At 35.3% G+C, this 26,991-nt stretch overlaps 1 protein-coding gene across 2 annotated transcripts in view; it reads right to left on the reverse strand.

Annotated features, from left to right (window-relative positions):
• The window catches only part of LOC150103457 (putative NADPH-dependent quinone oxidoreductase VAT1L), a 234,620-nt gene that overhangs the window by 64,296 nt on the left and 143,333 nt on the right, over nucleotides 1-26,991 (reverse strand). Inside the window, exon 6 of one of the 2 annotated variants that reach the window (XM_090397727.1) lies at nucleotides 10,717-10,772. In XM_090397727.1, coding sequence (XP_090253853.1) covers nucleotides 10,717-10,772 — 56 coding nt within the window. Of the gene's footprint in view, nucleotides 1-10,716; nucleotides 10,773-10,839; nucleotides 10,896-26,991 lie in introns of both variants that reach the window. The other variant, XM_090397728.1, reaches the window with a different exon arrangement.

The raw sequence follows: 26,991 nt of genomic DNA on the forward strand, positions 1-26,991 counted from the left end.
CGATCTGTGGTTACTTAGAGGACAACATTCGGCCTTAGATACCAAGAGCAAAGAAAGGAGTCGAGACGATTTGTTCGACGAGAATTGGACAAAACTTTGGAAAACACTATGAACTTCTCTTAAATTATATAATGTTTTTACAAATTTACTTTTGCTTTTATATTTGTCTTTGATTGTATATTTTAATTTGTTTGTTTAATTTTACATTTGATCATGTCTAAAATAAAAAAATACTGAAGATAAATTATATTTAATTCATTTATGCGACTCCGTGACAGCAAACGCTGCTTTATATTTCATTTAAATTAAGATTTGAATATCGTTTTCTTTCATGAAAAGCTTAACAAGATGCGAGTTCTGGCACCTTTTTTTTTTTTTTTTTAGAAAAAAAGCACTGGTAATAACTGAAGCAAACAAAAAAATGATTCCCATTGCATTGTAAATTGCAAAGAATTATTCTTTCTATACAGAATATGTTATTCTGAATTTTCAAAGTAATATAAAAACTAAAAATACATGTAATTATTATAGTGTGCAATGTAAATTTTGATACATTTGCAATTGAATTTTCTGTAAATTATTACAGAATTAAAGTTGAATAGTCTTCAAATATTAAGAACATTTCTTTCAACTTATCTTTTATTTTATTTTATTGATTCCTTACCTTACATTAGTCAGAATGCATTTTTTTTTTTTTTTTTTTTTGATTCAACTAAATGCAACAGCAAAAATAAATAAATTCACTGCGGTTCAAGTGGTGAAATTCTGGTCTTCCATAATAAGAAATAAGTAAGGGCTAACGAAATAAACTCATAATTGATAAAAAAAATAAACTTAAAAGGTAGTTATTTTATATGGATAAGTACTTAAAAGGGACAGGAGGAGGGAAGGTAGTGTCAATTATTTTCTCTATAAAACTCAGCAGAATAAGTTCATTACAACTAACCAAACAACACAAATGACACTAGAATCCAACAACAAAGCAAACATAACAGACAGCATTTGGCAAAACTACATTCCCTTATCTATAAGAATGTTAAGATATGTTTGACGTAACACATTAAAAACTTCTTTAAACTCAATTAGCCTAAGTGGTAACATTTCAAACATTTAAAGCGATAATACACATTGAGTGATTTTTGATGAAACCATCAAACAGTTTTTCAACAGTTAAGCAGTTGAAAAAATATTAAATAAACATTTTTTAAAATATTTTGTTCAGAGAAAAAATGTAATTTTTTTTAACACAAACAAATGTATTTTTGTCCTATCTCCTTTCTGCTATCCTGTGGAAAAAAAATTATCATTATCTGATAAGCTTCTCTCACATTCAACAATAATCCCTCTCTTCTATCTTTTACCAAGTCCATAATCACTCAGCATCTAATCAGCATCACTCAGCCTTCAAGTTACTACTCCAGAGCTCAGATATCATTCTGACTGCTTACCATGTATCATCTCTAGTGTTTATTCCTTCTCCATTTGTTCCAAAGGTTTAAATGAACAAATCTATGGATTAAATTTCAGTTCATCCCATTGAAGATGTGGGCTGATCAAAACCAATATTAGTTATTCAAGAACAATTTCTTTGTTGCTGTTTATTAAAATCTTCACTGTTGTAGTAATGCCCAGACTTTTAAGAAATTTCAAGAAATTTCTGGCCTGGTTGGCCGAGTGGTTACCATATCCGCTCTCCAGCCAAAAGGCTGTGGCTTTGAATCCCGCACGTGGGCATGGATGTTTGTGATTGTCTGTGAAAATACTAGTGGTGATGGTAGGCAATAGATGGTGTGGTGTAGATGATGTGAATCGCTATAGTTGGTGGATTGAATAGTGGAGACGGAGAGTTGTAGAGTAGGTGGCCTCCCCTGAGTCTTAGAACTCCCTGGAGGTGTCACTTAATAATATTATCCATATGATTCTTTTCATACAGAATAAGAAAACTTTATTTTACAATAGAAACAAATTCTATTTTATTAGGTGCATTTTTCTAGTACATAAGCAACTATTAAGTTTAATTTTGTCTGCTCATCATTTTATATGTCCACATATAATATGAAATAAATGGATGGCTTCTTAGAAAATGTGAATTTGGTATCATTACCAAAATTTGTCAATCCATCTCAATATTCGTTTAAAGTATACTATTTTTAGTATGTAAATAGGCAAAAATAATCTGGTGTGCAGTCTGGATTATTATATGGAGATTTCCATAATCATTAGTATGGGGTCACTCACATGGAATCTGAAGACAAGTGAGAGATCCATACTAATGATTATACACACAATACCTATCGTACAGAACACAATACCTATCGTACAGAACACAATACCTATGGTGCAGAAACTCTATACACAAACTGAGTCATCTTGCACAAAATAGAATGCAGTAGAAGAATCTTATCAAGATGGCATCAGACACCTACGGGCGTTGAACCCATGGTTGTTGTTGTTGTTGACCTATCGTACTTTCCTAAAACTCATTTATTGACAAAGCACTCACAACTGCTTCTGATAACTCATTTCGCTCATTCACAACTTTCAAAAAAAAAAAAAAAAAATCTAGTCATCATCCCTTGCTAACAACACTCTTATACAACTTCAATGGGGTCGTAGAGGGAAGGAGGAAAATCCTTCGTTCCCTCCCTTCTAGTCATGTATTGAAAATTTTCTTCTACATTAATCCTATATAAAAATCCATACAGTACTTGATGTTTCTACTATATTCTCTCTTATCTGCCCATCTAAACTTTGTAACACTCATACTTTTTCTTTCTCCCCCCCCCTCATATGGAACATTTCACAGATTTATCACTATCTGGATTCTCACCATCACTTCCTTATTCCAAAAACCCAAGTGACCAAACTTGTGGTCATATTAAACCCTTATAAAGAGAGATAATATCCTTCAAGCTCTACTTGCCAATAAGTTCTTCAACATCCAAGTGATGAGCTATTTTCCCATTTTTGTAATACGGTATGAAGAAAAAAAACAGTGCTGAACTTTGGCACCCCCCCTTCAGTACATGCGCGATGAGATGTGCCATTTAGTACCTTTTTTTTTTTTTTTTTTTTCATCATACTGTATTTGCTGATGTCTTTAGTCCATGTTCTTGGTCTATTTAAATCATCTTGCACTCATTGATATTCAGTGGAGAAAACACATGTTAAAGATAATAATTAACTAATTAAATTTATTTAGCTAACTAGATTACTAAGTCTAATGGTGTTACTTTTTTGTGTAGTTCTATCATAATTATCCTATATATATCCCAGGAATTGGATGATGATGATTACTAAGTCAATATTTCACCTTGGTGACCAAGGTGGAATATTTTCAAGGGCAAAGAAAATAATAAGCATGAGCAAGCAGGAAGACAAACACAGATTTCCAATAGTTTGTGTAACTGCAGTTGTAGTCAAAAGTGTTGGAGATTTGGAGATATTGGTTAGGAATAGAATAGAAGATTGGATTAATGGACAAAGTATTCTTTATGATGGTCAGCAATGATATGTAAAGGGTAAATCACGTTTTAGCAATTTACTTGCATTTTATGATAAGGTAATGAAATGTGTTAGATAAGGGAAAATCATATATAGTGATATTCTAGAGCTTTGCAAAAATTTTTGATATATTACCACATGATAATTTGGTGTATAAGCTGCAGCAGATGATGGGAATAGATAGTATATGGGTTAGATGGATCAGAGACTTGCTCTCTGAACAATATCAGTAAGTTGTGTGTGATGGAGCAGTGTCTCAAAAAAAGCACGGTAACCAGTGGCATGCCCCAGGGTTCTGTTCTTGGTCCCCTATTGTTTAGCTTGTTTTAAATGATATATCTTGTGGACTGACTTGGGATCTTCAGTTGTTTGCTGATGATGCAAAGTTGGAAGAATTATAAGTAGCACTGCTGATATTAATTCCCTTCAGGAAGATCTGAATATACTTTTGACTTGGACAAAGGAGTGGGGTTGTAGTTTTAATAATGATAAGTGCAAGGTATTGCATTTTGGAGTGAAGAATTATAAGGCTATATATTATATTGATGGTGCTGTACTGCAGGAAGTGGATGAGATTTGACATACTGGAGTGATGGTTGACAGTAGAAGGTTTAGAGAGCATATTGCAAGTGTTGCAAAGAATGCATATCACAGTGCTGCTATGATAATAAGCACTCTAACATGTAGGGATAAGGAGGTGGTTTTGTCATTTTAAAAACACTGGTCAGACCACACTTGGACTATTGTGCTCAGATTTGGTCACCTGGTTTTTAATGCAATGTGAAAACACTGGAAAGGGTCCAGAGAAGAGTGATAAGACAAAGAGGTATATTATTATTTTATTATTATTATTATTATTTGACACCTCCAGGGAGTCCAAAGACTCATTGAGGGAGGGCACCTGTTCTACAGCGCTCAATCAACCAAATTACTGCAACCACCAATGCCACCTACCATCGACCACCACCACTGTGAATGGAATCCATCACTGGAATATGTTGTTAATGAAGGGAGAGTTAAGGATGTTAAGATTCCGTATGATAAATATGTTGTCAGTTTAAGGAACCTCCCACGATGAGTCTGCCCACTCCATGGAGGGTGTAATAATAATAATAATAATATAATATTAAAACTAATAAAAGGCAAATAAGGACACTTCAGTGTTTATGGCATCTGTTAGTCAAGTGTTCTTACTAAGCATTCAACCTCAAAAGTGTTTGTGTTTAAAGTAAAATTTGGATGTATTCATAGATAATCACAAAACTTCAAATGTAATAAAATTAAGTAAGCTTTGTAACATTCATTCATGGAATCCGGGTGTCCAGATCTATGCACAGTAGTTCAGATGTGGTCTTATTCAAACGTTATATGGGGGAATATCTCTATCCCTGCTTGCTAGTGTGCTTTCCAACAACTATGTAATCAGATGTACTGTTTTGGTTACCTTCTCAATATGCCCTCTAAACTTCAACTCCCTGTCCACAGTCACCACCAAGTCTCTGGCTTCATCAGTTTCCTACAGTTCAATTCAATCAATACAGCAAAGAGCTTGTGATCTCTTCTTCTTCCCAAACTGCATCACCTTACACTTTGCTCCATTAAATTAGCAGCCATTTATCTTTGTCAATATTGCAAGTCTATTTAAGCCTTCCTGCAGGATCTCTACATCATTTTCATTTACCATTTCTTCTAAGTTTAGTATCAACAGCAAACAACAGAATATTTCCTATATCACTGATATACAAATTAAACAACAGATGACCAAGTACTGTGCCCTGTATCACATCACTGGTCATATGCTTTTTCCTGGACTAATATCCTCTTACACCACTCTTTGATATATGTCCATTAGCCATCCCCTAATCCAAATTACCAAATTCATATCCCATATGCTCCAGTTTATGCAACAGAGCTCTATGTGGAATTTTGCCAAATGTTTTTGCAAAGTCTAACAATATCACTGAGTACCTATTTCCCCTTATTCAACTCCACTGTCACTTTATCATAAAAAAAGTAAGCAAATTACTAAGACGACCTATCCCTAAACAAAACCATGCTGTCCCTTATAGGTATCATATTTCTAACCACCCAGTCCTGAATTCTGCCTTTCATCAACTTCTCCAACACCTTAACCACTACTCCTGAGATGCTGATTGGCCTATCATTTGCAACTTATGTCTTGGAGCCTCCTTTATACAGTGGGATTATTTTCCTTATCTTTCCACTCCATTGGCACCTTCCCAGTATTGAGGCTTAAATTAAATAACTTGGCAGAGGTGCTGATTATTTCCTTGCAAATTCTCTCTCTCTCTCATAACACACCTGCCAATATGCCATCTAATACCATGACTGTGTTTGCATTGAGGTTCTGCAATATTTTAATTACCTTTATTCTCCCATCAGTCAATGTCACATCTGGCATTGCAACATTGCCACCAAGATGGTACATCCCTGCAAAATGCTCACTCAGTAATTCAAATATTTTGTTTGCTTCTGTTACCTTCCTACCATCACCACTTTTTAAATTCATTCTTCCATAGTCATTCCTCCTTTTACTTGTCACAATGCAAAAGAACTCTTTAGGATTTCTTTTGGCCTCATCAGCTAGCTTTGTTTTATAATTAGCTTTGGTCTTCCTTACCACACAATATCACCCTTCTTACCTGTGCCATGTACTGCTCATGAGTATGCTGATCACCTTTTTCTTTTTAATCAGTCTGCAACCTTTTATTTGTCTGCAACTGCTATTTAATGAAGGTATTCATCCATCTAACTCCTACCTGATTTATCCTTCTGACTCTGGGTATACAGTCTACTTACTGCTTTCTTCAAACACCCCTCGACTACCTTCCATGCACCACAAACATCTCTCTTTCTCCTCTAATTCTTATGTCATGGTAATGCTGAAAGCTGACTCCTCTGCTTGTCATAATCACCGCCTTTGTAATTCCATATATGTCCCTTCTTAACAGAAAATTCTGCATCTGGCAATCTTCAAGGTCAAGACTACATGATCACTTTCTCCAAGCAGAGGTAGCATAGCCAGATTGGTTAGTGTTATTCTCTGATGTTATGAACAGATCCAGCACTCTCGAACCTCATGCCCCCTCCATTACATGCTGCCTCAAGTAATTATCTCCAGGAGCTGATATAAATTCCATTTCCTTCTCTGCTTGTCACTATTCCTCCTCATCAATCTATGTCCCCATAGTTGAAATCACCCATAATAATTACTCAATCTGTACCCACATGCTAATTTGCCAATGCATGTCATTTTTATTTCCAATTATATATTTCATCCTATTGACCTCTATCTCACACCAGATAACCTTAAATGAACTGCTCTTACATCCCTGTCCTCCTGATGTACTTCTACTCTTTTCTTGCTAATGATAGTAAAACCCTTTTGCTGTCATTAGCAACCCCCCCCCCCACCTTTTCCGTTCCTTCTGTCCACTCTGAAGACACCATATCCTTTGCATTCTATTCCTATGAACATATCATCCTCAGTCAACCAAGTCTCACTAATGCCTATAACGTTTGGCCAAGTTGAGCAAACCAATGCCAAAAACTCCTCACCCTTCTTTTGAATACCTCTGGCATTAGTATTCTAATGCCAGAGATTTTCCAAATAAGAATAATGGTTTATCTATAGATGAAGTGTAATATCCCCTTCATCTCACAACCTCCCTTATACCATGTATTTTTTAGCCCATTAAAGTTAAGAACTTGGGGTGCTACATTTAACATCATGTGATCACTCTCCCACTTACTATAGATTGTCTGCCTGAACCAATGCTCACCTGCATTCCCCCTAAATATTCTACTTTTGCTGACTCTGCATTTCTGAACTCTCACTGAATAACTCTCTCAAGACTCCTGACACCAAATCCATTCAAATGCAAACCATCCATCTTATATAAATTCTCTTCTCCATTAAACTCACTTGACACATCCACAAACTTTACACCATTCCTCCTGCACAATCTGCACACTGATTCATTCATGATCATATTATAGTTCTTCATCTCAGCTCCTGTATCATAGAGGCATCAAATAATAATAAGATGATGAGGGTAATGTTATCTGTGAGAGTCAAAATGGATTTGTGAAGGGGCACTCTTATTTTAGCAATATGCTAGCTTTTTTATGATAAAGTTACAAGAGCATTAGCCGAGGGAAAGGCATATACTGCCATTTTCTTAGACTTAGCGAAGGCATTTGACAGGGTGCCACATGATAAGCTGATATTTAAGTTACAGCACATGGGTCTGGATGTCAGATTGGTCAACTGGATTCAGGATTGGCTGTCTGATAGGTATCAGAGAGTTGTGTATGGTGGGGCAGTTTCAAGGAAGCAGAAGGTTACAAGTGGGATCCCACAGGGCTCAGTACTGGGACCTATATTGTTTAACCTTTATATCAATGACATTGTCAATGGATTGCAAGGGGATATTCAGATGTTTGCCGATGATGCGAAGCTGGGAAAGATTATTGGTAATAGTGCAGATGCAGCGGCCCTGCAAGGGGATTTGAGTGAGCTGGATAGATGGGCAGGTGAATGGGGTATCAGTTTAATGCAGCAAAATGTAGGGTCTTGAGGTTTGGGAAACATTGATGGGACACTGCATACTCTATGGGAGGAGTTATACTGGAGGAAGTAGGAGAGACAAGAGATCTGGGATTGATGATTGATAGAAACCTGAAATTTAGGGGACATATTGCAAAGGTGGTGAAGGTAACACAGAGGATTGCTGCAATAATGAGAAGGACGCTGACCTGCAGAGATAAAACAGTTATCATTCCGTTGTATAAGACCCTGATCAGACCACACTTGGACTACTGTTCTCAGATTTGGTTCCCAGGATTTGAAGGGGATAAATTAACTGTGGAAAGGGTACAAAGATGGTTTCATACAATGATAGTTATGAGGATCAGCTGAGGGAATGTGGACTGCAGAGTTTGGTGGATAGAAGAAGGAGAGGTGATATGATTGAGACTTTTAAACTGTCGAGATGTGGTTATAGGGTTGACACTGGGGAATTCTTTCGCTTGGTTGAATAGTGGGAAGGAGTGATGACAAGAGGCCATCCCTGGAAGTTAAGAAAGGAAACTGTGAGCAAGAGGGTGAGGAGTGGTTTCTTTGCATGGAGGGTGGATGAACCATGGAATACATTGCCTGATGGTGAGAGCGAGAACAGTCAATGAGTTTAAGGAGTGGTATGATAGACTTTGTGTTTCTTAGGGGGGGGGACCTCCCCTCGATGAGTCTTGAGAGGGACCTCTCACGATGAGTCTTTTGACTCTGTGGAGGCCTGAATAATAATAATAATACTGTGGCAATAGACTCACAACTTTTACTTTCTCACTCTTCTTTTTTGCATGCAATTCTTTCATGTCTTTCTGCACACATACAAGTGTCACAAAATCCTTAATATATTCTTAAAACAACATAAAATCAAATCAAAAGCAATAAGCATGACCTATTTCTGCAATATGTCAATTTCTAATATGTCTTTCTTCCAACAATCTGGTAATTTTGGCTTTGCTTAAATATTGATCACAGGAAGAGTATGTAAAATAAGCAGTTTTGTATGGTGGGTGTGCTGAGGTAAGGCAGCATTATTAAAAAATCATTAAATTTGCATAAAAAACTTACTCTATTAAGTTCTTTACTCTATTATACATCAGCTTAAAACTTACTCTATTATACATCAGCTCAATCCCTGATTTCTGAGATGTAAATCTGGAAAGGCAGATATGGCTTACCAATTTTAACAATTTTGAACTTGATCTCATATTCTCGGTGTGAAAAAGGAGTATATAAAATATCTTCAACACTGTTTCCCATTGTTGAAATGAATGAAAACAAATGTTACCTTAAAAAAATATGCATTAATCTAACTGGAAACCACAAGGAATAACTAACTGCACTACAATTTTTGCTGAAGGTAATATAATGATACAACTAAGCTACCTGTGCTGGTGAAAGTCCCACACAAATTTCAGTCAGTGCTCATGCATCAGCGAGTGTGCTGCATAATCACAACCATTATTCTCTCTCTCTCTCTTCGTATATGACTAATCAATATGTGCTGCAAAGGCAATGCTTGCATTATCTGTTTACAGTCACACTGTGAATGTCTTGATATTTGTAACAATTCATGACTATTTATTTCAAATAGATAACTAATATAAATAATAAATAAATAAGTTTATTTCAAATAAAAAACTACTCAAAACTTATTTCTTCATGAACTTTTCCGGTGTGCATTGCCCAACTAGCACACCTGGAATATGTGCCACAGACAATAAGTGCAATCCACTGACATTACAGGTTAGTGTTATACCATTTTGGTAGGATTGTGTATTTTATACTGCAACTTCTTTTAAACATATGAAACATAATTACAAAAAAAAAAAAAAGAAAAAAAAAAGAAACTAGTTTTCTGAGGATAAAACTGACACCAATAAAAAAATATGTATATATTTTAAAATACTAAAAAAAATGCAAAGTCTCCATGGCTCAGTCAGTATAGACAAAACCCTTTGGTTGGAAAGACCTAGGCTCAAATCCCATCTAGAATGTGAAGAACCTTTATCAGGATTTGATAAAGGAAAATGAGTCTGCCAGTCTCATGTGGAAGTAGTAGAGTTTTTGCTTCCCAGAAACTCAGTTTTTATTCCAAACAGGCAAACCACCATGAACACACATATTTACAGACATAAAAATACTTATCCTTAGTGGGATGCAACAGAGGAATGGCAAGCCAGCTGCATTAAATTGCCTAAAATCAAGGCTTCAACCCATCTTGGATGGATGGATGGATGGATGGATGGATGGATGGAAAAAACAATGCTAGAATTATTTGTTTCTCTAGAAAAAGTTTTCCATCTATATTTGAAAAATAAAAAATTCAGATACCATGTGGGTACTACATAAAAAAAAAAAATGTAAGACAGAAACTGTGAATTTTCAGAATAATGCTATACATGTAAGAAATGTTACCATAACTTAACTGCATGACATAGCAAAAGCATATAAATATATTAATTTTTTTAACATATATAATTATAAATGGAAGTTGGAACCCTTCCCCATAAAAAACATTTGCTTAAGGGAATGTAGCATTAAATAAAAATTGACAAAACAAAACAGCAACTGATACGTTACTTACATCAATGATAATGAACACTGTTCTTAATACTCACAGACTTAGCTACACTAAAGAAACTTTTTGTCTCTCCAGTTACTATGTTGGCTGACCCTGCAAAAAAATGTAAAATATGAAAAATGAAAAGGGGGAAAAAGAAAGTGAAAGTCAAGTTACTCACTGATTTGGCAAAACTGAAGAAGCTTTTGGTTTCTCCAGAGACAATACTTGATGTCCCTAAACAATAAGAAGCTATTTAATTATATTTTCTAATTATATAGAAAAGAATGCAATAACAATGAATACTATAATCAAGGACTGGGGGGAAATTACTTTCCAAATGAACAATGTATAAAGATTAAGATGTCAATCAAATAGTATGAATTTTTAAATACATCATCTTTTCAGCAATTCTGATGTGTGAACATAAAATTCTTTTCCTTTCCACTATGATAAATCTGATTTCAATTTCTGATATAAAAGAAATGACTTTAACTAAGATGTATTAACTATTGATGAACACCATTATGTATTATGTTTATAATCCTTTTGATCCAATGAATACAACTGCTGTTTTTTTAATTGAGTGCATTTTATTTTTATTTTTTACAAAATATACTTGTCAACTAAAATACACAAAAATAACATGCCAGTGCAGTTGATAGTGGAAGGAAATAACAGCTCTAATTATCACTTAGCCTAAAAACTAGCACTGCCATTCAAGGAGTTGATAGGTCATTCTTCCTCATATAAAAACACACACAATGCTTCATAAACAAATTAAGAACATCACACTCAACAAATGCACAATCTATGTGACAATGCTTGTTTCACAAAAAATGGAGATTTATTAGTTAGCATTGACATAACTGCCCTTTTCACAAATGTCCCAATCTGACAGTTCTTCATTTACAGAACAGATGTCCAACTAATATCATGGTCTTCTTTGCTTGCATTAGTTATTTCATGTGGCAAAATAACTACTACCCCAAAAGAAGGTATGGCAATGGCCATACCTTATTTTGGTAGGTAGAATACCACTCCCCCCCCAGCTAACTTATATAAATATATATTTATGTGACACCCAGCCACAAATGGTTTTGTAAACTTATAGTACTGATGTTTTTGTGATGTAAGTTAACCATTATGAGCTTATCCAGTATAAAGTAATACTAATAAACATCAAGAAAAAATTGACAGTTTTTTTTTCTTGATGTTGATTAGTTAGTTTATACCGAATAGACCATAATAAAACTATAGTATGTTATCTTTAGCATGCCCTTGTTACAGTGGGGAGTGGGCTAAGGATCTTACAATGGGCAATTAAATTTATCTCCCACCTAAAAACAATTACCAACATCGCTGGCCTGGTTGGCCAAGTGGTTTAGCATATCCACTCTCCAGCCAAAAGGCTGAGGGTTCGAATCCCACTGTGGGCATAGATGTTTGTGATTGTCTGTGAAAATACTAGTGGTGGTGGTGGTGGGCAGTAGATGGCGTTGGTGTAGATGATGCAGTTCACTGTAGTTGGTGGATTGAGTAGTGGAGACAGAGGACTATAGAATAGGAGCCTTCCCTCAATGAGTCTTTGGACTCCTTTGGAAGTGTCACATAATAATAATACTCTGTGTCCAAGGCAAGATTTGAACTCGCAGCCTATTGGTTGGAGAGCAGAAACAATAACCACTCAGCCAACCAGGCTGAGTGGTTATTGTTAATAACCACTCTATTGTTAATAACCACTATATAGGAAAACAATCAACAGAATCCTTTTCAAGAATGCAACCAAAAATAACAATAAAAATTTTGATACTCTGGCTTTATTGTAATAAAGCCATAGCCATTCTTTATATTTGGGAAATATCTGAGAAAACAGACAGAACAGTGCAAAAATATATTAATGCTACATTCAAACCATCCACAAAGTAAAAAGTTTACTCAGCTCCTTTAAGAATCCTTCTTTCCCTTGCCCACCCAAGGGCATTTTTTTTAATTTGATTATATAGAGAAACCTATGGAGAATTCATGATTAAAATTAACACACGTGAACCACAGTAGTAGGTTTTTTATTACGTAAATATTTCATCCTAGGTATCTTAGGACATCATCAGTACAGTAGAACAATACTAGGAATGACACAAAGGATAGGGTGCATACGTACAATGGAATCCAAATTGCATGCAGTGGCACGTTGAGGCCTGAACTTAAATTAGATTAAATTGAATTAAATTAAATTAAAATTAAATTACAGTTAAGTTATTTTTACACAATTTTGTATGACAATTTCCCATACTTTAGGGATGGCAAGAACATCATTGCGGTTTAGATTTGGTCTGTGAAGTAGGGCTTCAGCACTTTCTTTATATAAGCATTCATATTTATATGAAGATCTGTGTAGGAGTTTTGTCTTTTCCCAGTGGATCTTGTGGTTTGGGTTTTCAACTCTGTGTTGAGCGAGGCCTGATTTTTGTGGTTTGATGAGGCGGATATAGTCTTGATGTTCTGAAATGCATTTAGAAACTGATCTGCCTGTCTGTCCATAATAAGAGAGTTTACAGGAGCATGGAACCTCATATACACCAGGTGGTAGCATAGGTGAAAGTTTGTCTTTGGGCGAAGGTAACAAGTTGTGGATCTAGTTGATGGGTTTGTAGGTGGCAGTAAGATTGTATTTCTTCATAATTTTCAAGAGCCGTTTGGAGATGCCTTTGATATAAGGTATGGGAATCCTATGGGCTTGTTCTTGTCTAGGTTGATGCGTAAAGAAGTTGCTGATGATTTTTTTAAGTTGTTTTGAGATTGTACCCATTTAGAGCGGCTGTGTTTTTGATTATTTCCAATTCTTGTTTTAGAGAATCCTTGGAGGAGCAAAATCTGTGTGCTCTGGTTACCAATGATTTAATGATGCCAAATTTTTGAGAGGGATGGTGAGCAGAAGTATGGTGAATGTAGCGACCTGAAAATGTCGGTTTGTGATAGAGGTGGAGATGGAACCGTCTTCTTTTCTTTGGATGTATAAATCCAGAAAGGGGATGACCTGTGGGGATTCTTTTTCTAAATTTGATTTGTGGATGAAGGAGGTTGATTTTTTCTAAAAACTGAAGTAGTTTTTCTGTTACTTCACATGGAAAGGAAAAATCTACAAGCAAGAGGAGGGAACAGCAATGTGGCCCCCCTTGTCACCCAACTTGGAAGACCTGTTTATAGAAGATCTTGAAGAAAAAATTCTTGCGTTTAAACCCAAACCAAAACTCTGGCTTCGATATGTCGATGATATCTTCACAGTCTGGAGTCATTCCGAACAAGAGCTTCTTGAGTTTTTAGAAAAAATCAACCTTCTTCATCCACGCATCAAATTTACATTAGAAAAAGAATCCCCACAGGGCATTTTCTTTCTGAATTTACACATTCAAAGAAAAGAAAACGGTTCCATCTCCACCTCTGTCTATCACAAGCTGACATTTTCAGGTCGCTACATTCACCATACTTCTGCTCACCATCTCTCTCAAAAATTTGGCATCATTAAATCATTGGTAACCAGAGCACCCAGATTTTGCTCCTCTGAGGATTCTCTAAAACAAGAATTGGAAATAATCAAAAACACAGCCACTCTAAATGGATATAATCTCAAAACAACTAAAAAAATCACCAGCAACTTCTCTACACATCAACCTAGACAAGAACAAGCCCATAGGATTTCCATACCTTATATCAAAGGCATCTCCGAACGGCTCTCGAAAATTATGAAGAAATACAATCTTACTCTACCCACAAACCCATCAACCAGATGCACAACCTGTTACCTTCGCCCAAAGACAAACTTTCACCTGGTATATATGAGGTTCCATGCTCCTGTAAACTCTCTTATTATGGACAGACAGGCAAATCAGTTTTTAAACGCATTTCGAAACATCGACCATATCTGCCTCATCAAACCACAAAAATCAGGCCTCGCTCAACACAGAGTTGAAAACCCAAACCACAAGATCTACTGGGAAAAGACAAAACTCCTACACAGATCCTCATATAAATATGAACGCTTATATAAAGAAAGTGCTGAAGCACTACTTCACAGACCAAATCTAAACCGCAATGATGTTCTTGCCATTCCTAAAGTATGGGAAATTGTCATACAAAATTGTGTAAAAATAACTTAACTGTAATTTAATTTTAATTTAATTCAATTTAATCTAATTTAAGTTCAGGCCACAACGCACCACTGCACGCAATTTGGATTCCATTGTACGTACGTACGTACCCTATCCTGATGATGATGTCCTAAGATACCTAGGACGAAATATTTACATAATAAAAACCTACTACTGTGGTTCACGTGTGTTAATTTTAGTCATTTTTTTTATATTGATCCCATATATGAGAGGTTGAAGAACCCATAAGCACATCAGTGCCATGTGGGGGTGCAGGTTAGGATATAGGTCTATTGATATTTCTCTTTAAGAGTTGCAGGTTGTTGCAGTGGTATGGGAATTCCATCTAACTGTGTTCCAAAGAACATGCAGCTGCCAAGCATCATTCCTGATAAAGACTGCTGGCAGCTGCTGCTCTTGTTTCCAATTTCTGTTTAACAGGCCCAACAGAAATTGGAGGAAATTATGGTTACCAGTTCAGTGGAGAAAAACACAGAACATAGATGGAATAAAAGAGAAAGATGAGAAGCAGATTCAGCATGTTCTTCAGCTGCACTGAAAAAAGGATGCTTGTCAGCTGCTACTCTTGTTTTAACAGGCCCAACAGAAATTGGAGGAATTATGGTTACAGTTCAGTGGAGGTCAAATCCAGAATACCTGTAACGTACCCTATGTACAGGAAACACATATAATCCCAATAAGAACGCAAAGAACACATTAAATTCCTTAATTACACTCCAAACATACTACTACATAACTGACTGGAAAGGCACTCAGGCCTTACACCAAATTTTCCTTAAACATGTCTGCATTTTTGGGATTCATCATTACTAAAGTTTAATCAGGATAACACATTAATTATTTATTTATTTTTTCCTATTGTTGGATTCTGATTATGTAGAAATTAGAATAAATGTTATTTGATTCAGAATCCAACATGATTTTCTGTCACAAGAACTATATTTGTAAATATTATTTAATGTAAATAACATAAATTATAATTGATATCATATAACTGCCTCAATTATATCAAGTTTTTAATTATTTAATCAAAAGAAAGTGTTAATGATAAAGAGGTTCTGTATTAAATATTATTAAGTTATTTTATTTATTGTTATGTCAATATTATAAGAACTTGTATTTGTAATTTAACTACGCACTTATTGAAATGCAAATATTCTATTTATTCTTTTTTGTGAAAGTTTAACGTTATGTAATAACTGAATGTAGTTGTATAGCCTAATGTAACATTCGCGAGAATGTTTACGTTTATCGGTTGTCATAGAGACACGTGAAATAAACGAGCGCAAGTGAAGGGAGCGTGGGCAAAATAAGAAGAGAAAATATATACGTAGTAGGGGAGTCGGAACGGAATTTTGGAAGTAAAAAGTAGCAAGGGGATAAACTAGAGAAGTAGAAGTAAATAAAAGGTTCTTAGGGTAGGAGTTAAGTGGATAATTTTTATAAGTGAGCAAGAACGTAAGGAATTTTATAGTTAGCTGAAATTGAAATCAGCAGTAGTAATAGAAGGAAATTTAAAGCTACAATCGGATAAAGTAAAAAGCTGAACATTCAAGGAAGAATTCTGAATAAACCCAGCTGATCTAGTATTGTAGTTTATTTCCGATTTTCCCTAAAGAGAACCTCACAGTGTTTTAATTAATTTATGAGTGGTAATAACGATAGTTGAAGTGCCCTAATTGATGTCAAGAATTCTGAAGTGTAATTGATAGTGCTTTAAGTATAACTGCGGATAAGTTTTGTAAATGTGTTTTTATTCTTTAAGTGTGATAAGTGAATTCCAGAAGTTTGCTCACAACATAATAGATGTTCTAGGAACTATTTCCGGTAAGGTCTATCATAGTGAATTGTTAACTTTAACTGTGGAAACCCTTCGTGATTGAGAGTTGGAGATAGGAATTGTTTGAAAGATTATTTTCAACTATTAGTGCCTGCGATATTTTGAACTTATAGCATGACTGAGAAGTGTGTGAAACTGATTAAATAAGAAATTCTATTGTAATAAATTGAGTAAAGAAACTTTGTGATTCTGAAACTGTGAATTTGTATGTGAAAGTTTGGAAGATTGAATTAATATGAATGACTTGACCTGATGTACTAACTTGACTGAGTTGTCATATTTAGAAGTGGAATTCATGTATTTGTTATATAACCATATATTAAATGTTTTGTTTGTTAATTTAAATATTGTGTTTGCCTGTATTTCTTTTTACTGCACCGTTCACAAAAATTCGAATCTAGCGGGAATCCCAGAAAGAAAATAAATACTTCGGCCTGAATGAATGAAAAGACGGCTAACTAATTTTGAATTGATCCTACTAATTCATATAGACTTATCTAAGGATAGAGTGGCGCAGTATAATAGAAATTTCTCTACCCTTAGATCAGTGATTAATTTGCAATTAGTTTTCCTTTATTTTATGAAAGTGACTTTTAGCAAGATGGCGGATTCGAACGTCAAGAGAACACGTCATGACACTATATTAGTCTAATGTTACTTAAGATTATTACATGAATTTCTGAATTAATATCTTTAATTTAATCATGACTGATAAAAAAATGTTTATTCTTTTAATACTTAGTGATATGACATCACGTGGTTCGTTCTATTTGTGAATGATCAATTGTTCGTATTCCACCTTGTTTTTTAAAACTATTCCTATGCAGCCACTGAAGATGGTCTGTAATATTTAGACTGAAATATTTGGCAAATTAAATAATATTCTTGTGTAAACGTGTATATATTTTATAATCCTAATATCACAAGTATCTTTAAAGAATCAATGATAAGTATGATTACATGTGCAGTGGTTAAATCATAGCTGAGTAACCAGTCTGATAGGCTATAATTAAGATTCACATCAAGATGGCTAGGAGTGGACTAATTTACACATGTGCATAATTATTAATTGTGCACAATCACCAATTATTAATAATAATTGGTGATTGTGCATGTATAAATGCACAATCACCAAGGAACCTGACCTCCCTGTTTTACAATGCTTACTAATACCAATCCACTAGCATGTGCAGTGAGACACTGTCTAGAATGCAGACAGATCCATTATTAATGGTCTTGAGCATTGAATGACATAAGTACCAAAGTTCCTGTATTTTCAGAAATTTTGTGTTGAAGTTGCACACTGTTTGCAGTTTCATTACCAATATTTGAATTCTCTTTTTCAAAGCACTCATCTCTGTTCAAATGCTCACATATGCAAATTCCCATCCATCCTAGTAAAGATAATAATCAAATATGTGACACAGCTGATCATATAATTGACTATTTGGTGGAATGTTAAGTTTCATTTTATTTCTAAATAAATATTCCATTTATAGATTGAGAAGAAAGGTGAGAGAAAGAAGAAAGTTTTTAATATTGGTTTTGAAGACCTGCATATTAAAGTTTTTAGAAAATACACAAGAGGGAAGCCTGTCCAAAGGAGAGCAGTAGAAAGGAATGAATAACATGTCAAATCAACTTAAAGAACAAATTTTTTCCTCCTTGTTATTCATTCTTTTCTACTGCTGTCCTTTGGACAGTCTTCCCTCTTGTGTATTTTCTAATAGTTCAATATAACTCAAATCTTATTCCAAAAATGTAGATCAAAATAAGGAAGTATTCATTTGCTATATTGACTTCGAGAAAGCATTTGACAAAGTCCAACATACTAAAATGATTGAATTATTAAAAAGAATTGGATTAGATAGTAAAGACATCAGATCATCAAAAACTTACATTGGAACCAAAAGGCATCTGTTCAAGTTGATGACATTATTGCAGACTCCATTAACATCAAATGATAAGTAAGGCAAGGATGTGTGCTGTTGCCTCTCCTTTTTAACATATACTCAGAAGCCATATTTCAAAAAATCTTAAAAGGAAGAGAGGAAGGGATTAATGTAAATGGTGAAATCATCAATAACATCTGATATGCTGATGACACAGCTCTCCTGGCTGACAATATTCAGGATCTTCAAAATCTTCTCGAACTAGTGAACAAAGTGAGTGAAAAAATGGGATTAAGAATAAATATCACCAAAACTAAATTCATGGTAGTCATAAGTAAGAAACCAATTCATAATTCAGCACTTTCTTTAAACAGGAAACAAGTAGAAAGAGTGGCAAAATTTAAATATCTTGGAAGTGTGCAATCCCGAAATAGAAATAAAAGTTAGAATTGAAATGGCAAGAAAAAATTTTCTCATAATGAAATCAACATTGTGTAACTGCAATTTAAATTTAGAGCTTAGAGTACACATGGTTAAATGCTATGTACGGTGCAGAAACTTGGACCTTGAAGACAACATTGATAAAAAAACTTGAAGCCTTTGAGATGTGGTTATACAGATGAATGTTAAAAATCTCATGGACAGTAAAAATATCCAATCAAGAAGTACTGGAACAAATGGGGAAAATCACGTGAACTTTTAAATACCATAAAAAGAAGAAAAACTGCATATCTTGGTCACCTACTTCATAATGAAAATATAATATACTTCAAATTGATTATAAAAGGGGAGATAAATGAAAGAAGAAGAAAATTTTGGCTGGCAGACATCAGCCAGTGGACTGGCATGAGCTCTGAGAGACTGTTCAGAGGTTGAGGATCACTCAAAATTTGCCAAGATGGTCACCAACCTCTCCCTGTGTTTTAGCAGATCTCAAAAAGGAGAGGGAATTATTATGCCAATTCTGATGAATAGTAACAATGATATCTACAGAAAATACAAACAGAGGAATCTATGGGTGGAGTGACAGAATCTTGATAAGGGTCTCTCAGATTTCTGATAAAGTCGGGCAGCTGAATTTGTTCAATTTGGTAAATGTTATGTGGCAGATTCTAGAAACAGTATCTGCAATTTATATCTGCTTCTGTATAAAAAGGGAAGGCATTTTCACTGATTTCAGTGATTTATTTATTCAGTCAGCATTCATTGTGAAGAATTAATGAGACAAAAACACATCTTGGAGTAATTACTTTACTTCTAATTATGAAAATAACACTCGACATTTAAACCTCTGTACTGAAGTCATCATTATCAGGGAAAACATACATATATACAGGACACAAACCATTTTTCCCATATGTCTGAGATCATCTCAGAGATTATGTCTCTGGGAGGATCATCTGGTGAGTAGATAAGGATAGCTCATCCACTCACCTAATTTTTGATATGGCTTGAAGGAGGTCTGTATGTGTTAGCCTTTTTAGAACACATGAAATTTTTCCTGAGGTCCACCAGATGCAGAGAATAGCAATGGATTTTTTACACACTGAATTTTTTTTGTGAAGGGAAAGGCGATTAGTTAAAAAGTGTTCAGGATGCAGCTGAGTTGATGCAGCTATGGAAATACAGGTCTGGTCAGAGCAAATGGTTCTAACTTAATCTGCTAAGGTTTTGATATCGTATTGCTGGGAGAGGCGGTGATGTAATAGATGATGGATGTACCTTCCAGTGTGGATAGGTTTTCTGTAGAGTGAAAAGGATAAGGCATCACTGGGCATGTTGGTGACCAGAGTGTCAAGGAAAGGCAGGCAGGCAGTTATTGTTTTCCTTTTCTTTGGTGACCAAGGTGAAACACTAGCATAATAGTTTGTTCAGCTAAATAAATTAGTTAGTAATTATTATCTCTAGACATGTTTTCTCCACGAAGCATTGAAATGAGTGATAATCAACATCTAAGCACTCATATCAGAACTGGAAGGTTTTACTTTTTTTTTATGTTGTCCTGGTTGGCCAAGTGTTAGAATATTTACTCTCCAACTAAGAGGCTGCAGGTTCAAATTCCACTCGAAGCATGGATGTTTGTATTTGTCTTTAGGTGGAAGATAAGTTTTGTTGCCTGGGATTAAACCTACTTATTGGAGACCTGAAGTAGCTTGAAAAAGTTTTATGTGATGTCTTTAGAGTAGGGTTTTTGGGTTATGTAAAAAATAAACAAACAATAATGTAAAAAACCCTTAACCCATCCATGGTACTAATGTACTAGGAGTTTACAACCATTGTGGATGGGAGTAAAAAAATATATTCTACTTTACTTTGCTTGACATTTGTTATTTTTATTATTAAGGTTAGTTGAAATTGGGAGAGACATGGAATATACAGTAATGGATACTCTGCTGAGTCATATACATGGGAAATTTCATCCAACTTTCCTGCAATTCATGACCTTGTTAGTATCCCCCCCACCCCACCCTTTTTGAATATGTATTCTTTACCAGACTCTTTCAAGACACACACACCAGACAGAACAGGCCTGGCAATATTATTTGTCAGCTGAAAAAGAGATCTCCTAAAGTGTTACTGTTAAGTCTGGTTTGATATTCAACCATTAACTTTAGTTCAATACACTACTCAACAAAGAACTCCAAACTATCACTCATATTTTATGCTGGAAGAAATGTGTTTTTGTCTGTTTGTATGGGTGTGTGTGTGGGGGGGTAAACTGAAACTTTACTCTGGAATTGGTTACTTCAAGCCTCCAAGAAGAAAAGCTCTGCAATATTTGCAAGGAATTGAACACACATCACAGTGGAGGTTATAGTTGACTTTCCAAAAGTTAATATGTTTTGTGCTGTATAAAAGACCAAGCATGTAGCCTCTTTGCAGTATTATCTTTGCAGTACTGCCAATATTATCACATACACAGATATGTCGTTTAGAATTACAACTTAAGCAACAATTAAGACATAATATACTGGCCTGATAAGGCCAGTATATTATGTCTTAATTGTATATGAGTGCATGCATGTGTTTCTGGCTAGTCTGCCTGTTTTGCAGGATAAAATATCCAAGTCACTGGAAGAAAAAAAAAAAAAAGCCCTTCCACTTCTGTATGAGAGAAGATTTCCTAAAATATCTCGTTTCCTGCAGGACAGAACTCTGGTTCATTTCCAGGTGGTGTGTAGGAAAGATCATATTTGGATGCAAACCTACTGAGGGGCTTGGATAGTACAAGCAACATTTTTGTCCTCAACTGTCTATATCTCCAAACTTAAATACATGTGATTTTTGTTCTTGGGAATACTTAAAAAGATATACCAGTTACTAATACCACAGTTCATAAATAAGCTGTCATTGCGACTTGAAAATAATTTGATTGTAGTTTGGAAGTTTGCAGCGTAACATGTAAATCAAGCAATGCATTTCTTTCTTTTTGTGTGTCTACAAATGCATTAGAAGTAATGCATTTGTAGATAAAACATGGTGAGTTTCTATTTTGTTTACTTTCTGTTTCATGAGCACTCAATCTATAAACCAATATCTTCTTCATCCATATCATTTATAATAATCCTGTGTTTTTTCTCTCCATCCCCCCTCCTCTCTCTTGAAAGAAGTAATTTATGCTATTAGAAATGGTGGTTCCTACATACAGACCTCTGCTTGAAAATGTTTGTTGGATGGAAAACAAGGATTCTTACTCCAGCAGATAAAACTCATTTTGTCAGATTTCTGACAACAATCAGCAGTTGTAATAATCGAGACTTATTTTTAGGGGGTAAAAGAACACCGTAAACGATGTTATACATGAAAAGATAATATGAAATCTATTAGTGACAATTAAAATTATTTTAACCGTTTGTTATCCGCTAAAACACGTTAAAACAAGGGTTGTGCACCTAGAAGGCACGAATGTCGTGATGTTCTGTTTTTATTTTATTCCTTTGAAATTGTACTATTAGCCACTTCGAAGGAGCAATTATTATTCTGTTGTTATTAAACCAACTTAAAAATTTATCTTCAAGAGGAACTTGAATCAGTACAATCAGGCATCTCTCTATCAATATTTGTAGTCCTGAAAAGGCCTGTTTTGATGATCATGAAAAGGAACACTTTTTTTTTTTATTTCATACTATTCAAAATTGAGCAGTATGGAACAAAAAAAAAGAAACAAAAAACGGTGAATGCACAGCCACAAAGTTTTCAAAATAAAAAAAATATGGACAACTCCTCTTAAGTAATCAAGAGTTTCACGATTTTCATAATCACTAACAATGAGCTAAAGTCTTTTTCCAGTATCTCAATAGTGATTCTTACCAGGAGGTTGGGTGTCAGCTATATATTGCTCTATTTTCCCCTCATTGAAATGTTGCTCATCCTTCAAAGTTTTTTAGAAATTTCCATATTGTCGGATGAGAAGCACCAATTAGTTCGCTGAACGCACGATGCCACCCTTCGCATGAGTTGTTTGTCTTTGGTAACCCTTCCAGAGCAGCATGGTAACAATTCCATAAGGCATGGGGAAAGCGAGGTGGACGATTGAGTGATCGACGATCATGTTTTCCAATCCAGGTGTCTTCTACATAGTGCAGAACAGATTGAGCTTCAGCAGGATAGTCATTATTTTCATATAACACTTCAAAAGCACGTACAACATTTGCAGATGGCACAAAAGCAATTGCCGATATCATGAACATTTTTATTGCAAATTCAGAATCAGTTTCGTATCATTGTTGAAGACCATTTGCTTGAATGTTGCAAAATATACACTAGGAAAAGTGAAAAAAGCAACTTTTTTGCTGACTATTTGGAAATGCTTCACGGAACGCATTTATGGAAGCCACTCCAAAGTCTGTCATGATTAAATTGGCGACAAATTTGGTTCCACATTTTTTAACGTGTTTATAACTCTATGGTATGTATCTTCATTTTTTCAAAGCATCAATGCATAAACAGCAGGAACCACATTATCGTTTATGATGCTATGAATTGTGTACAGCTGCTCAAAAAGAGGTGGAATAGTTTTAAAAGTGCCATCTGCATACCATGTTGTCGATTGCGACAATAACTGTAGATTTTGTTTAGTATAAAATATCAGCAATCTGTTGTGGCCATCGTTGCTGTCATGCAAAAGGAACTTTCTCATTGCAATAGATGATTTTATATATAGGCGGAATAATTAAATTACTTAACGAATTTGGATTTGGTGGTACCTATCCTGCTTGATTTTGGGTTCTTCATATAGACTTCTTTACAGAGGCATTGCTCAGCATTTGGCTGATGACGGCAGGAGATATTTTTGTGTGTGCTTCCGTGATAATTCAATGAGTCCCATCGCTAATTGTACGGGCTCAATTTTAATCTCATTAAGTAGCTTCGCTGCTTCGACCCGTGCCATGTTACCAGCATGATTATGTTGGTTAATTCGTTTGATAATGTTGTCGCTAGCTGTATGAATACATGCATGGCAATGCATTTTTTGAAAGTGATCACATTTCCAAAAAATCTTTTCTTCATTTTCTTTGTCTTTTATATATAAATGACCATTATCACTCAATTTACACTTCATCTTCTCACTTAAAATAAATTCCAGAGGCATCGTGCAATAATTGTAACTAATTTATAAATTGGTTCTTAAACTTCGAACTTTTAAATACTTACCAAAAGAAAAAAATGTCGGGGATCAGACTTCTGAGAACACATGACGTAAAACTGTTTAATTTGAAATTTCTAGTGCAGAACTTCACTTTCGAATATCTAAGCAGGAATATATTCACAGCAGCTCCAACATAGTAGCGAAATAGCAGCTTTTATACTCTGGGAACCAGTGGTTAAATTCAGCCGGGGCTCTCTAGGTCCCGGCCCCGGAACTTTTTTATGCATTGGACCCGGAACATTTTTCTGTTTTGTGACTTTTGTCCCTTTACAGTAATTAAGCCTGACGCGAAACAGACAGCAATGACAGGTTATTAAGAAGTGCATATCATTGGTGGGGTATTAACAAAAGATCGGCGATTGAAAGATAAAAGCAAGCCGCCAGTTGAGTTGAAATGCTAACTCTCTTCAACCGAATTCCATATGTGAAATTGCCATAACAACATTCACTATATATATATATTTCTTAGTTTTAACACGTTCGGTTCAATTTCATTGCTGCTTTGCGAACTCAACATCTAATTAATAACAATAATCTTCTCCTATAAATCAGCATAGTTTCTGCATGAGGGGACATGTGAATCATTCATTAGTGTCGTTTTTATCCAAGTTGTCTCTAATTACACTATTTGTTGAGAAATGCAGTATATTACAGACTGCTCATACCTTATTCACTGACATAATAAAAGTAATTGTTTTTCTTGCCTCTGCAATATAGTGGCTATTGGGGAGGGAGTGTTGATTACCGTGGGAATAGTTACTATCATCCCAACATGCATGTGTTTAAGCTTTTTTTTCATGTGCGAGGTATATGCGAAACTTTTTAATTTATTTTTTCGAAAAGTAAAATCAGGCGTGGAGCGAGTTATAAGCGAGGGTGAGTTATATTTGAGTCAGTACGATATTTCAACTATGAATAAGTACATTGGTACCTTCTTTAACCCTGCGGAAGTCGCGCTCGAAAAAATTGCAGCTTAGGTCGCATGCATCCGAGAGATACATTCATTACTAGCATGTGTTGAAATGCGATAAAACTAAAAAAAAAAAAAACACTACAAATATAATATATGATGGTTTATTTATTTTCAGATGCAATCTAGAAATTATTGAAAAAAAAAAGAAACAAATAAAAAAACTAAACCAAATACTATAATGACATCGGAGTTCGCGGTATCTTTCAGATACTCAGATACAATTTATTATCAAATATCACACACCTTTACATAACACGTGGTAAACCAAACTGACTTCAATTTTCTAGAGAATAACGCTTTCAGTGAATTTTTTCTGCGATGATTTTTCCTGCAATAAATTTTCCTCTCAATGAATCCTCCCCCCGCGATGATTTTTCCTCTCGATGAGTTTCCCTGTGATGAATTTTCCTCTCAATGAATCTTCCACATGATCAATTTTCGCGCCGCGATGAATTGTCTGCGTGAACCAGCTAATTATATTAAACCTGACAGAAAATCATATTACTGTTTTAATTTTATCGGTATCCAACTGTAAGCAAATAAAGTTTGCACATAAAGTATCTTTACAACCAGTATATCTGTATACAGAGACTGTTGACTTCAGAACAATTACCTCAGTATCCCATAATGCAAAACATTATGGGATGGGCTACTAACCAGACTGGTGTTGCTGTATAATTTTTTAAAGACATTCTCCAAAAACTAGGTGATCCTTCAGATCACTGAAACCTCAATGAGTGACTCAAGAAAATCATTCTAATCATTACTCTCAATCTGGATCACTCCAGGATACTTAGCAGTGGTTCTGCTAGACAACACCTATAAATGCCTTGGCTCCACCTAGGCCTTTTTGTCAGGCAAAAACCAACCACCAAGCTAAACATCAGCCTCTGCAAGGAACCAGCAAAAACTGCTCATCTCTCCCACTGAAGGGCTATGATCATGTCAGTAGAAGGCTATGCCATAGGCAAGCATCCAATGGAATGCAGTGATCAAGACCACTTCAGCAGTCTGTTTAAAAGAAGGTATTCCTTCCAAAAACTCTGAGTGAGCTTTTAGAGTTTTTGGATTAGGATACTCAGTGGTGGTTCCGCTCAGTAACAGGCAAAAAAAAACCCACCACCAACTGAACTGCTCATCTCCTAGAGGCAAAACCACCGAAGGGCCCTGTAAATGTCTTGGCCTCTTAAAACATCAAAACCATCAAGGTCACGCCAGTAGAAGCAATCGCATAGGAAAGCACCCAGTGATCAAGACTACTTCTGTGGGAAATGATGCCCTGTTTAAGTGAGGGGTTCCTCTCTAAAAATTCTGAGTGATCTAAATGATCACTAAATCTCATTAAGTGACCCAAAAAGGATTATTAAACTCATCAAGTTACTCCACAGTGGCTCCATTCATTCACAGACAAAATCCTTCCACAGAGGAGAACCACTAATCTCTTATGGAGGCATCCACCAAAGAGCCCTGATAAAGGCCACATCAGTAGGAGCAATGCAACAAACAAGTACCAAATGGAATGCAGTGATCTAGACCATTTCAGTGGCAAACCAAGTTTGTGAAAAACCACATCAGTGGGAACAAGACTTAGGAAGATCATCAGTAGTTAAGTGTCCACCCATGACCTTCCAAGTATCCTTGGTTGGATTTCATATAATTTGAGGATAACATAGTCCTATGCCTGCACGTATACTTTTGTCTGTAAATTGATGTGCTCTACTCTTTGCCTGGTTGTGGGAAAAAAACGAATCTGAGTTTATGGGAGGAAAATCCCTTCTGCTTCCATATGAAACTGGTTAACTCCAGTTG

Source organism: Typopeltis vanoorti, chromosome 9 (assembly GCF_054136105.1).
Source record: "Typopeltis vanoorti isolate ZY-2024b chromosome 9, IOZ_Tvanoo_1.0, whole genome shotgun sequence".
Classification (NCBI taxonomy): domain Eukaryota; kingdom Metazoa; phylum Arthropoda; class Arachnida; order Uropygi; family Thelyphonidae; genus Typopeltis; species Typopeltis vanoorti.